The sequence below is a fragment of the Lacerta agilis genome, chromosome 2 (genome assembly GCF_009819535.1).
Source record: "Lacerta agilis isolate rLacAgi1 chromosome 2, rLacAgi1.pri, whole genome shotgun sequence".
Classification (NCBI taxonomy): domain Eukaryota; kingdom Metazoa; phylum Chordata; class Lepidosauria; order Squamata; family Lacertidae; genus Lacerta; species Lacerta agilis.
Genome location: NC_046313.1, coordinates 29,598,062 through 29,612,557, shown reverse-complemented (window position 1 = coordinate 29,612,557; position 14,496 = coordinate 29,598,062). Strand labels below are relative to the sequence as shown.

The window sequence follows — 14,496 nt, the reverse complement described above, 5'->3', positions numbered from 1 at the left end:
CCATTCAGGTTGTTCGGGTTGTATAGTCCCTGTCAAAGAGAGTAAGATGTTCTTGCTAAAACTGGACATGGTACAATATTTTGTGTATGGGCAGAAATCCTGAGTTAGTCCACCATCAACCAAGTGCCCTCGAAGAAGAAGATTTGGTGGCTTGTTCCTTCCAAGTCTGTCAAGCCAACTCTTAAAAATCATGCTAAATAATCAGCTTTTTCCTCTATCAGTCCCTAAAATTTTGAATGTTATCATGGAGACATTTTCACATGTATCCTGATTACCTTACTTCTTCCTGCAGCACGCAGTCAGTGGTGACCCTTAAGTAACTCTAGACCCTGGACTTCACAGTCTTATAGGGAGATGGTCGTATGTATTAATTTAGCTGACATTTCTCTTCTCACCACGGCAATTCCATGCTTCATAACTGCTTTTCCATTGCAGTTAGAGCAATGTTAGAGCAAAGCCAAAGAAAAAACTGTTTGCTAGCCCTGGTAAAAGAAATACTCTGAGCTTGTGCAGTTTTGCATTTTTATGGTACCATCATGGCTACAGAAATAAAATGGCGTTTGCTTTTGCTGCTTCCTGCTAAACACATTTACTTGGGGGGAAAGCATGATTTCTTCTAGAAAAGGATAATATATCTTTAAGGAACAAGTAATAAAATGAACATCTGTAACCAAGTACATGCTTGACTTGCCACCTCCTGACTATAAAATATTGTGTTAAAAATAAGAAGGAAGGATGCTGCAGTGACTGGCATCAACGCTGGTGTTCCCTGGCATGTCCATGCCAGCACAGATGCAGATGTCAGGCCTGCTTTGAGCTGGCTCCATTATCTGCTGCTCCCTGGGTGGTGATTTGGGGGCCTTTTCGTTGGTTTTTATTTAAATGTCCCAGCTTTTAATTATTCAGAAGGCAGCTCACAAATAGAAGGGAAACCAATTAAATCAATTAAAACAGCAGCATAAAACAGCAAATAAAAATAAATAAAAACAGCAGGACAAAAGCACCATTCACTAAAAGATGGTGTTAATAAAACATTGGGGGCCTGGTGCCAAACCTCAGGGCTTAAATGGGGCAGGTAAGACCTGTCCCTGATGACCACATGCCAAATGTCTGAAGTTGGGGGCACCCAGACAAAAGCCTCCAGACATATCTCAGTGACCGGGCATTGTAAAGTCACGTTTGCTAATTATTTTGCCATCTCTTGGTTTTCACAGTTGTTCAAAGGGAAGTTTTTTGTCTGCCAAGGGGAAGACACGAGGAACATTACCAACAGGTCGGACTGTGCAGAAGCCAGCTACAAATGGGTCCGGCACAAGTATAATTTTGATAATCTCGGCCAGGTATTAATGGAATGGTAATCTGCTTCTTTGCTCCTTTATTTCCCTGATTCTAAATGTTCTTGCAGATTTTGCAGCTACCGTGGCGAAGGACACATTTCCTAGACACAAAATGTGCATTTAAAATCCCCCATTTTAGCGTTCATAAGTCTGCACAAGTTCCTTTCTGAATTAAGACAAGGGCTCACACCTTCTTGGACCATTTAATTGCTCAACCACTACACATCATACTATATATGTCTATCAAAAAGCCTCATATTAGAAAATTTGACACCCTGTACCCAGCACAACCTAATGTTTGCCTAAGTGATGCACTCCAAATATTGCTGGACTATAAATCCCATCCGCCTCAGCCCATATGGTCAATAGTAAGCAGTTTATTCCCAACAGCATATGAAGGGCACCACATTGGCTGCTAACATCTCCATTCATTTACAGGGTCCACTGGAAATCATCCATACTTTAGCAGCGTGGCAGGAACTAATTAGAAGTGAGTGAGGGGAGCCTGTAGGGTGAAAATGGAGCTGGCTGTCTCTACTTTTTGAATTAACCCTCATTGTTGGACCAGTGTCTGACACTGATAGGTTTTCGCTGGCGGGAGATGTTCGGCATCAAAGCACATTGTTTTTATCAGCGAGGTAAAATAACAAGCTAAAGTGCAAGTTTAAACTTGAGCAGATAGGAGACCAGAGTAGAAGATGGGCACATGAAAGGAGTTGTTTTCTTCCAGCCTAAATGTAATGCTGTGTTTCCTCTTGCCTTTCTAGGCCTTAATGTCTCTGTTTGTTTTGGCCTCCAAAGATGGGTGGGTGGACATCATGTATGATGGATTGGATGCTGTGGGCGTGGATCAGCAGGTACGTGGTACAGCATTAAGTTAATAGAGGAGAGAGTTTTGTAATAATAATAATAATAATAATAATAATAATAACCACAAAACAAAACTGTAAGGGGTACAGCTCCTCCCAATATCTCACAATCTTCATGGACAAAGGATGTTCCAATCTTATTTTGCACATTTGTACAGCCTTGTCCCCAGTACCCTCCTAGGTTGTAATTTTAATGGCTTTCTTCTCTGCCTTGTAGCCAGTCATGAACTATAACCCTTGGATGCTCCTCTACTTCATCTCCTTCCTGCTGATTGTTGCCTTCTTTGTCCTCAACATGTTTGTGGGAGTTGTGGTGGAGAATTTTCATAAGTGTCGTCAGCATCAGGAAGAAGAAGAAGCCAAGAGACGAGAAGAGAAGAGACTCAAGCGGCTGGAGAAAAAGAGAAGGAGTAAGGAGAAACAGATGGCTGGTCGGTAGTCTTTCCTCATCTTTCTGAGTCCTGCTTGACCTTTGACAGTTTCCCCGTAACTCCCTGCCTAGCACCCGAAGCTCAGATTCCTTTCAAAAGCATGTCCAGCTATGAAATTTGCATGAAGGATATAGCTCCGGCATAGGCTAAGTAACGAGCCGCAGAAACATAGCAATGGCTGCATGATTCGCGACTACTTTATACGCTAGGTGATTTTTTTAAAAAGAATAATTTTAAATGTATTTTTTATTGCACAAGCTTAGCATTACCCAAATAGTGTCAAATGCAAAAACCAACAGTTCCAGAACAGGCCAAGAATCTTAGGCGTGTCTAGCACTGTTGCTGAGAATTAGCTTCACTATTTGGTTTATTACAGCCTTGTAATGTCACAGAGAAATCACTTTTGTCAATTTCTAAGCCAGTTTGCATATCGATTGATGAAACTGCATCGTGCATTCAAGGATGTAATAATAAAAAGCAGCCTTGTTTTAGAAATGCTTGAAAATATAATGTATTTGCTTGAGAAATACAGATTTTTTTCCCCTTTAAAATAACAAAGGAAATAACCAGACAGAAATTAACCAAATTAAGTAGATCCACTGGCACACAACCTTGTTGGACCACTTAGAATAATGTTTTAAAAAAACCCTTTTGTAACCATAGTAGATGTGTCTCTAAAAATCTGAGAAACTTGACATACATATTGTCTTTTTTATCTCAGTTCTGTTTGATTGAAAAACAGGAAATTACATTCAGGTCAGAGGTCACAGGTCAGATGTACTCTCCTCCATCTTGCATGCCTTCTATTCTGCTTGGATTTTTTTCCCCAAATGCCCCTGCGTTCATTCATGGTATCACTCTTGTTACTTCCATCTTTAAGTGTTCTTCTGGCTTTCCCCCAACCCATTATCCCTTCCACATTTATTTCATCCCTTTCAGACTGACACCAGTAAATCTGTATGAATCTCTCTTTGTTGTTGTTTAATGGTTACAAAAAAAAATAGTGCAATTCCCTGTATGGTTGTTTTATAGGTATAACAAGATAGGACCATGATTTGTGTTGTGTGTGTGTGTGTTTTTAAGCATTAATTATATGAAATTAATATCTAGATACTTAAGGACATTCACAATTTAGAGGATTATAATTTTAACATTATTTACTTGACGGTAAAGATTCCAGTTCAGAAGATCTGAAATGAATAAATCATGCTGAAACTGTGGTTTATTAATGAATTTTGTGACACTGTTCAGAAAATAAGAGAGCTCCATAATGAGCTATGGAGCTATGAGGTTGTGGTGTTCACAAGTGACCTTTCAGAATATTTCAGAACTGACATGTTTTTTTTTCCAAGACAATGACTATTTAGATTTATAGTTCAAGGAACATACAATCGTGTTATAGGAAGGACTGCCGATGTATTGGGGCTCATGTTCTCTTTTTAGCCAAAGTTCATGGGATTTTGTACACATGAAACATCCCATGATGCATAAAGGCACAAAGGTGAAAATTTTTATTGGAGATACTTTGGTAGTATATCTATCAGTGTCAGTGAAAAGTATGCATGCACCCGTATTTTGCTGGTATAACATCTGCAAATATTTTAGTGGTAATAACATGGTAAACATGGTAGAGAGACAAAAAGCCTCACAGACCTTTGTGCATAAAGCAGTCTTGGCCTCCCAGCCAGCGTAGAGTTTTGTCAAATGCAGCTTCTTGCTACAACAAGGGAAGCCTTATAAAGTAACTCTGAGAACACGGAAGATTTAAGAATGGAATTATACACTACTGAAAGAGTTCCATTTTAAAGGAAAGCTAGCTCCAGTCATGCCTGTAACACATATGGAAAGCGATGCAGTCCCATGGAATCTGGCACAGAATTGTGGCCTACATAGGATTAACTTGGACATAGCAGGACCTTATATGGAAATATAAAATGGCACGCCTCCTCTCACCCACCCCTTCTTGTTCAATGTGAAACGCCCGCCCCTTGTCATCCTTTATGCTTACTTGCCTTCACACCGCTCAGTGAGCCACAGTCCTGGGGAACTTGCTGTCAGGTCTGCGTTAGGGTTGCTCACGAAGAAGAAGAAGAAGAGTTTGGATTTGATATCCCGCTTTTCACTACCCGAAGGAGTCTCAAAGCGGCTAACATTCTCCTTTCCCTTCCTCCCCCACAACAAACACTCTGTGAGGTGAGTGGGGCTGAGAGACTTCAGAGAAGTGTGACTAGCCCAAGGTCACCCAGCAGCTGCATGTGGAGGAGTGGAGACACGAACCCGGTTCCCCAGATTACGAGTCTACCGCTCTTAACCACTACACCACACGAGTAATCAGGCATGAGTCTAAACTGTCTTTTAACAGTTTAATGGTGCAGACTATTTACAGTGCAGAGAACATGAAAACACGACCGTCCTAGTCACTTGCAGAATCTGGGAGTGTCAGTTTCCGGCTGTGACCCCAACACAAGAATTTCAGCACCCCAAAGCGCCACCTCCCCGGTCTCCTTTTGACCCCTCTGCGCAACTGGGGCGACGGAAGTGGCGTGCTCCCCTCAGAGCGAAACTCATGAGGCGTGCTGGGGCTCTCAGCAGCATTTCCAAGCCCTTGTAAGGGCCTGACTGTTTCCAGCCTGCCCCTCCCCACTGGAGGAGGTGCCGCTTTTCCCACTTGAAGAGGTCTCACTACTGAGGAGGTGTCGGGGCTCTCGGTACATTGACAAGACCTCCTGCCCTGCAGAGGGCAGTTCCCTGACACTTACTAACCATCCTATGCATTATTCCTTGGTTCACTAGACTCCTTGCCTGCCCTTCTGTCTGGCACAGTGTACTTACTGTAACTTGCCTGTTCATTACTTATTTCCCATATTTTCTTGAGACACTATGGTATTTCCCCCACTGCCATATTTCTTAGCTTCTCTAAAACCTCTAAACAGTTTTAAAAAATAAAACATTAGAATAATCAGTAGGGAAAAAACAGGTAAGTACAGGTTTAAAAAACATTCAAAAGATAATTAGAATCAACAGTAAGCAAAAAGAGATTAAAACACACCAGTGTTCTACATGTCTGGATAGGCTTGCCTAAACAAAAATGTATTTTTACTATCAGAAAGTTTTTTCCTGGTGTTTAGTCGGAATCTCCTTTCCTGTAACTTGAAGCCATTGGTTTGAGCCCTACCCTCCTCCAGAGCAGGAGAAAACAACTTTGCTCCATCTTCCATGTGACAACCCTTAAGATATTTGAAGATGGCTATCAAATATTGTCTCAGTCCCTTTTCTAGGTTAAACAACTGCTTCAACTGCTGCTCATAAGCTGGCCAGAGTGGCTGGGGCAACCCAGTCAGATTGCAGAGTACAAATAATAAAATTATTAACAATGATTATTTAAGGCTTGGTTTCCAGACTCTTGAACGTCTTGGTTGCCCAACTCTGCACCTGTCTTTCCTGATTAAGATATTATGGAGAAATAGAACTGAGTGTCATCAGTATTTTGATGGCAATTTGCCCCAAAATGCCTAATGGCCTCTCCCGGAGCTTCATATAGATATGAAATAGCATTGGTCATAGAATAACATAATCACCAGTGGGCCAAAAAGCAGTCTGTGTTTTAAGCAAGCACTGGAAAGAGTTGGGTTAATGGGAGTTGGAGTTCAACAATATCTGGAGGGCCACAAGTTCCTCATCCCTGCCTAGGACAGTCACCTAGTTCCCTTATGCAGCCTTTGATGTAGGGCTGACTACAAAACACATCAGTTTACAAATTATTTATGAAATGGTTACTCCATTGATGGGGAAAAGGTGGACCCTGGATATTATGAATACCACTTAAAATGGATGTTCTTATAAATTATTCTGACACACTTATTATTGTGAAAATATGTTTTACAAGTTAAGTTTAAAAATCGAACCATAGTTAAAAGTAATGTGTGACATAATTTTATGTGGTCCAGGCTACTTGTATAACACCTTCAGCTTTCTTCCTAAGTTTGAAAATTAATGTAGGTATTTAGGGAATTAGTATTTGCTACAATAAAACTATAAGCATAATTCATAAATCTCATAGTTATGATTCCACTAATGATCCTTGTTACAAAGGGCTTCTACAGAGAAAGTCAGGATTTTATACTTCTTCCCTAGCTGTAACATATTGAACACCCTTTCATTTAATGTGAGTTCCCATTGACACATCATAATTCCCTGGAAAATAATTTCACTTTGGCTGTGATTATTGTTATTTTTCAAAGAACCACTTGGAAAAGCTTAATATTTCATCGAGTTTTCAAAAAAGTAAATAAATCCTGAAATACTTTGAATTATGTTAGCTACAACATCAGATATAAATGGGGGGGGGACACATGAGGTATGAGGAATTTCCAAAAAAAAAAGTCACAGTCCATGGAATGATGTTGCCAGTTAGTTCTCTAATGTATTGGGACGTGGGTTGAAGAATTGGACGTTCTTGCGAAAGAAACTACAATATAAAATGTACAGAAGAAAGAAATTGTCTTCTTATAACCATTTTAGAACCATAACATTCATTTGCAGTCTGTTGGGTTAATTGTATGGAGTGAAAATTGCATTTATTAGTGGACAAATCTGTTGCTTAGTACTATGAGGAAAGTGTGTGGTTTTTTTTAAGATTGCAGGCACAAGTGCCAGTTGAGTTTGCCCTAGCAGAACACTCTTTGACTTGTGTATAACAAATGTGCCTAAGGGCAGAACTATGTGTTGTGGAAAAATAAGTGCCTACAAATCTATGGTGGCCACTTGCAAACCATTGGGTAGCTTTGGAAGGGAGCAATTGGAGTGGGGAAGTTGTGTGCACTGGCAATGGGGGCTGGGATCAAGGGCACCCTGTCAATGAGGCAATGTGAAAGCCATCTGCCTCAGGCAGCAGATCCAACCGCTGCCATTGCACCATTGCCAGCCTCCCCTGGGCTTCACTGGTGCAGCCACCGCAACACCATCACCCTCACTGCTACTGCATTGTGGTGGCAGTGTGGGCACAGCCACAGGCAAGGGTACAGTTGCGGTGGCAGAGCCGGTGGCAACGTGAGTGTCATGGCAAGGATGAGGTGGGGGCCTGAATTGGGGGGGGGGCATCATGGCATTTTGCTTACAGCAGCAAAATGTCTCAGGCCAGCCCTGGTCAGGATGGTTATCTCATCATCCAACAACTGTTTTCCTGCTCCAACTAGCCAACCCTCTTTCCCCCTCACACAGTTGTAGTTTATGGATGGATGAATTACCCTGTTTCTGGTCCGTGTCAGTTTTGCATGTAAGGAATATCCTATCCCATTTGTTGCTATTTTTTTTAAAAAAAGAAAATGCACTAAATATATGCATTTAACTTGTACATATTTTGCATGGACTTTTGTATGCAGTTCCCCCTAGAAGTGCATATTTTGTGCATTTTTCTGTAAAATACACATCTTTGTATGCATTAAAAAAAAAGCTGAAACTGATTTGTCAGCTGTGTTCTGAACTGCATATAAGTCCAGGGCTGGCCTATAAGGTTGGTTTGCTTAAAAATGCAGACTGCACAAATTTCTCCTCTATCTCTTGTCTAGATGCCTGTTTTCCCTAACAAACATGTCTGGAACTCTTAAAAGTAGTTCAGAGGAAGGCACTGAAGTAGAAAAGCAATGAATATTGGGAGTGAGCCCTTCCCTTTGCCAGCTCTCTACTCCAAATGGGTTCCTGACAGATGTGGTCGCTGGAGTTTTGTTCTACATGTTGCCACATTACGTAGCATTCCACCCCTTAAAATATTTGGTTCTAAATAACCCATTAGTTACACAGTTGGCTGAAATGGTGAGATCCCTCTGGGGTAAGTGGCATGAAGACTGTAGTAACTAGAATTTCCCCACCCAACTCCCTGTATGTTTACTTATCACACAGGGACCAATACTGATGGCAAAGTTGTGCTGTGTTATGTTGCCCCTGGGCCCAGTACCAACCGTGCGACTAGGTAGTTACTTGAGTCAACTAGTCCTGGCATAGCTCCACTGGTTTTAATGGGATTTTGTGGGTACTGCTTTGGGTCAAAAGACTACAAGAAAGCAGGTTTCAGCTTCTCCTTTATATTTCTTTAGAAAGGATTACAACATTCATTTCCCCCCCCCCAAAGTTCATGCTATCCCAGTTGTCATGCTGATAACTTTAATACTTTATTGACTGAGAATATGGAAGGAATGGTCTATAGTTGCATTTGGGGCTTCCCTTTGCCTGCCACTGTTATTTACCCGTAATAATCCTAGTTTATTCCACTGTAACAAATAGTTCCCCTGAAGACTACATTGATTTATGAGAGAGGACCATTTTCCCCTTAGCTGTCTGCCAGTGCATCGCAGTGGATAAGAATCTCATATTCTGCTCACCAACCATTACAATGCTCAGGATCATCTAGTTCTGTTTATTTCAGAGGTGTCTTGGGTTTATATTGCCCTGTATGTGTGTGCACACTTCCCAAATGCTGCATTGTGAAAAGAGTTTGGAAACTGAATAAATTTGTAAACATAGGCTTTGATGGTGATGTGCTGCTGCTGCAAAAAATAATAATAATAATACTGTACAAATTCCTCTGAGTGTGAACAACCTATTGGGGTAGCCTCTCGCAGTCCCAGCCTATCAGTATTCTGAGAGTTTTCGTTCTTAACATTATTGTTCAATGGCATTAATAATATTATTTAGTTTTATATTATAATGTTCTTAATGCCAATCTTGGGGCATTAAGGCAACATGAATTATACTACTATGAATACTTAATTACACTGCATCTGAAATAGCTAGGCACTGTACAAGTGTTAAATCATAAGACCACATCGTCCTTGCCTACAAATTTAAAAGGCTGTTTTGCCAATAAAGACCACCCACCTTCTGATGGTGTGGAACTGGGTGCTCTCTGCTCATAGAATCATAGAATTGTAGAGTTGGAAAGGGTCCTGAGGGTCATCAAGTCCAACCCCCTGCAATGCAGGAATCCTGCCCATACCTGTCCCTGGGTGGGCTCAAACCACCGACCTTCTGGTTAAGAGCCAAATCCACTGACCCATTGCACCACAAGGGGTATACTCTACATTGCTTCTATCTAAACACCACTGAAATGTGTGGGTGTGTTTGTGGGTAACGGTTTTGGGCAGGCAGAACCCTTGTTTCGCCCTGCCAGGGTAATGGTGTGCTTTGTCAGAATGACGGGTGCCTGAAGTGATGAAGATGGAATGAAGGATTGGCCTCGCATCCTCTCCAGTGATTTAATGCCCTTTCGTTCTTCTAGATCTAATGCTGGATGATGTAATAATGGACAGCTCAGCCAGTGCAGTGCCAGGTACTGGGAAGTCCTTGCTGTCTTTGTCTCATGTGAATGGCAGTGCTGTGTGACTTAACGGCCACCCTCTGGTCCTATGAGGCAGCTTGCTAGATTGTGTGTGGTGGAAGGCCTTTTCTTGGTTTTTCTCTGCATTTCACGCATGTTTTTTGTGCTTGTTTTTAAAAAATTGGAAATGTCTGCAGGTTTGACTTATCACTGACACATTTTTTATGTTATGTTCTTAATCTTACCCTTTTAGCGGGTTTTCTTTTTCTTTTTCATCACAAATATTGCCAACTTCCCTTCGCTCTTTTTTTCTTTGTTTTTTGGTTGTTTTCAGGAAGAGATTTTTTGGATAATGTCTGGGTCTTCTACTTTGGAGCTGTTTGATGTGTGGTGATTAACCTTGTACAGATGTGCGGAGACTCGGGGGTAGGTCCCTCATTTCATACTGACCATGAGAGGGCCAGTCACCAGAGCTAAAAAATACCGGTAGTGTTGTCTCAAGTGACAAATATATTTTTGCACCATGTTCTGTAGCTATACAATGTTCTGTAATGGGCTCCCCACTCCCCAGTTCTATAATATTTCGTATCCTTCCCCAGTACAACCTGGCTTAAGATAGATATGGAGACACGGGAGAATTTTCCAGAAGAGAGTTTTGTAAAATAAAATAAAATAAAGGTTGATGCAATTCATTCCTGAACCCGAAAGAATATTTGGCAAAATCCCTCCCCCATTTTGCAACCCTAAAATATCAGGAGATATTTGGGGAGGGCATTGCAGCTCTGCTCTATTAACTGTATCTTGAAGTAAAACGTAATACCTGCATCAGCTCTCGATGTTTTACTTTCCTAGATACTGATCTGTGCATGTGGACAATTCTCCTCAGCTACAGTATGTTATTTGGGAAGAAAAAGTCCACCAAAATCAGTTGAAAACTTATTTCAAAATGCATTTGGGATCATGCTGTTAGGTATACAGTGGTACCTCAGTTTTTGAATGTCTGCGTTGACGAACGTTTCGGTTTTCGAATGCCGAAAACCCAGAAGTAAATGCTTCCATTTTCGAACATGCCTCAGAAGTCGAATGGCTTCCACTGAGGTACCACTGTATTTTTCTCAATTTTCTCTATGAAATTTGCAGACTGCCCTTTGCGCCTCGGTTTTCAAATGTTTCGGAACTCAAACGGTCTTCCAGAACAGAGAAATACGTAACAGCATGATCTGTTTAGGGGACAGCTCCTTATCTGTACAGGGCCCAAGCCTTAGTCCAAGTTCTTAATGGGGTGATACCCCATTGTCCGGGTTCTGCTCCTTTAGACTGCACTGGGGACTCCTGTGATTGAATGTTCCTCCACAGAAAAATAAATAATCCACACATTTAAATAAATTATAAAGGATAACTTTTGTGTTGTTTTCAGTATGAGAAAAAGTGATGTCATGTCCTACTTCATTAGTTAAGACTTAGCAAGAGACAGATAGGCATGTAGTCCAAATCAGATCTATAGCTCTGGGCCTGCTTAGCAAATTCTTTACTTCAGCAAGCACAGAATCAAACATTGCCTAATAAAGCACAGTCTCTTTAATCCACCTTTAGAAAAACTCAAAATAGCAACAGGAATTTGATTGCTCACTCAAGTCTACATCTTTACATAGCATAAGATAACTGAACCTCTCATTGGCTGCCAGGAAATCATTCTAGTCACTCCATGCATTTGTAAAAACCAGACTGGGCATATTTCGTGTGAGAGTCTCAATGACTTTTCCACCTCAGTGACCCTGGTCATAATTGCCAAACATTGAATCAGCTGTTGGGTTATAAGCCAGAAGAACACATCACTGGCAAGTGTTGCAACTTTGGAAAACCAGGAAAGGTTGCATACATTAGACAAATTGTCTATAGCAATTTTGCAGGGAGACTTTTCCAAATTCTTCAAATTATATGGTAGTTCCAGGGGATAAGTGGATATGGTGCCTATTTAAGCATGATGCACATTAACACAGAACCTGACAGGTATATGGCTAATTTGAGGTGCAACTGTAATAATACAATTTGTATAAAAATAATAATAATAAAGAGCATTACAGAGGAATAAGTCAAAAGGGGATTTTAAAGATATATATGGCTTGCAAAAAAATGACCCAGCTCATTTTAATAAATCCTGAATCTCCTCAACATTACCATTCTTTATGTTCCATTTGTTTGCATTCACATGTTCATATTCTCTGTGTGGGCTAGGAGATCAGCCCTGTCCACCCCCTTGGACAAGAGCTAGAGGAAAATCTCCTGAGACTTGTCCTTTCAGTGTGATTTTAATCTTAAAATCTTAGATGTACATTTGAGTGTTCCTGTTGTATTTGTTTGCTTTGAATGCTTTGGGGTCTTCCCAAGTGGGCCATTCTTCAGTGCGGGCTCACAAAGAACCTCTTAGTTTGCCTTTTCTTGTGTCTGATTCTCAGACCTGTGCTTTGTCTTCCCTTTGTTGTTGCCTCATACTGGTGCTCGCATTATTAAACACAATGTAATGCTCGTTGGTGTGAAAGGACAGAGAGAGACTCTTTTGTGAAAGTACTTTAAGTGTGTGTGACAGTAGGGAACCAATGATACCCATGCTCTACAAACTAGCCCTAATGAGTCATTCAAACCTGAAAACCCAGGATGTCTTTCTTTCTTTCTTTGCATTTTACAAATTGTAGAAAGAAAATGGTGCTACCTATCTGTATTGTTTACTGGTATAAAGTCAAGATTTTATTTTTGGACAGGATGCTGTCTGTCACAGCTGGAAAACTCAATGGGAACAATTTAACCATTTTCCACTTTGCTTTTAAAAAATGCCATTCACTTAAAAAAAAAAGACTAATAAAACCACTTGTTTAAATGTCAGTGTTATTCCCATGCACATCACTCAATATTCTCTGTACAGTTTGTAAATCCAGCTGCTTAGTAAGAACTGCACCCTGACTTCTTATCCACTCGATGAAAGCTTGGGGGAGTATTCGGCCCCCTATTTGTGAAACGTTATGCAGTGCTTGCCGCCTCTGATGCCATTCAAAATGATACATAAATGCCAGCACTGTTAGACAGCTGGTTACAGCTGCCACACCAGATCACTTCAGAACATCATTCTATGGAATCCAAAGAAAAATGGGAATATGTTTTGCCTGCTTCGGGCTATGTCCTGCCTAAATTGTGAATAAAAGGGTGCTCTCAGTTGGCATGTTTACTCAGTGGGGTTGCCAGTCACTATGAGGTCAATATGGTGGTTGTATGAGCCTTATTGCTCTGACATGCTATGCACACTGGACAGTATCCAATAATCCTTTATCATGTTCCCCCCTTCCCTCCGGTGTGAAAGAGAGCTAGAGCTGTATCTAATCTTTCAAGATGAGAGAGAAGACTGAAATTATCTTAATACTACCAGCTCTCAATTACTATCGGCATAAAATGAGGTCTGAATTGCCATCACTCTGTGTAACTTGACGGTGGTACACAAAAGATGCTTTGCCATTCATATCCTGGATTCTGGTTTCTGATCAAATCAATGTGACTCCATAAACAACCAATAGAAGTCCATTCCTTGTTTTTTACTGAGCCCTCCAAAGCAGCTTGATTTAGAACCTGTCCCGCCCACTTTGCTGGTGCCTGTTGTTTTATTATAGGCCTTCTTCTCATTATCTCCTTATTTTCTTGCTTTTCTTTGCCTACCATTTTCCTCCCTCCCCTGCCCCATACACACACACCCCATTGATACCCTCAATGTCAGGATGTTGTCTTAATCTTTCCAGTATCTTCCTAACTAATTGATCATTCTTCTTGTTCTTGACCCAGTCACTGTATTGTAGCAGTATTGGTGGTGTGGTGTCATTTTGTGTGATGATTCATCACCTAGACTTGAACAGATGTCTGTATTTCCCAAGATGTTGGTACCTCTCAAATATTTCGTAGAACAAATAATGCTGTTGCATAGGGGGGCACGGATGTCAGGTTTAGAATGAGACATTTTAAGTATTGTACCAAAACTTACGAACAATCAGAAATGTGGCTTCTTTATAACACCAGCAAAAAGAAATAATACTTTTATTTTCAAAAGAGAAAAATGTTCCCTGCCCACCTAAACTCAGCAGCTGTTAATTTAAAGCCCACAGGAAGCATGGTGTGACTGTTTGTGGTTCATTTTAAGGTAAAAGCTGTAATTTCCAGTAATATGCATGACAGCATGCCAAGCATGGGGAAGCTGGTGGTGAGCAGGATTTTGAAACAGGGCTGACATGTTTAATAAAGTTATTGGCAGATACCAAAATGTTTATATCAATTATGTTACAGATTTATCAGTCTGGTGCACAATTTTAAAATCGGCTAAATTACTGAAAAGTAATCTGTGATTTTTTATTTATTTAACCAGATAAGAATTGTAGGAGAAAGCCTTACCAAAAAATAAGGTGAAGACAGATATTATCAATTATAGGAGCAGGTTTGGAGGCACCTTCTCATTCAGTCCAAAGATGTAGCTTTTTTTGCTCCAGAGCTGAACTCTGGTTGAGCAAACCTGG

General features: G+C 40.7%; 1 protein-coding gene across 16 annotated transcripts in view; it reads left to right on the top strand.

The window, feature by feature from the left end:
* CACNA1G (calcium voltage-gated channel subunit alpha1 G) overlaps positions 1-14,496 on the top strand; it is a 323,466-nt gene that overhangs the window by 272,880 nt on the left and 36,090 nt on the right. For 8 of the 16 annotated variants that reach the window (XM_033139207.1, XM_033139196.1, XM_033139199.1 and 5 more), the window contains 4 exons: positions 1,215-1,340; positions 2,105-2,194; positions 2,424-2,637; positions 9,911-9,961. In XM_033139207.1, coding sequence (XP_032995098.1) covers positions 1,215-1,340; positions 2,105-2,194; positions 2,424-2,637; positions 9,911-9,961 — 481 coding nt within the window. The remainder of the gene's footprint in view (positions 1-1,214; positions 1,341-2,104; positions 2,195-2,423; positions 2,638-9,910; positions 9,962-14,496) is intronic. The other 8 variants (XM_033139201.1, XM_033139205.1, XM_033139195.1 and 5 more) reach the window with 3 other exon arrangements.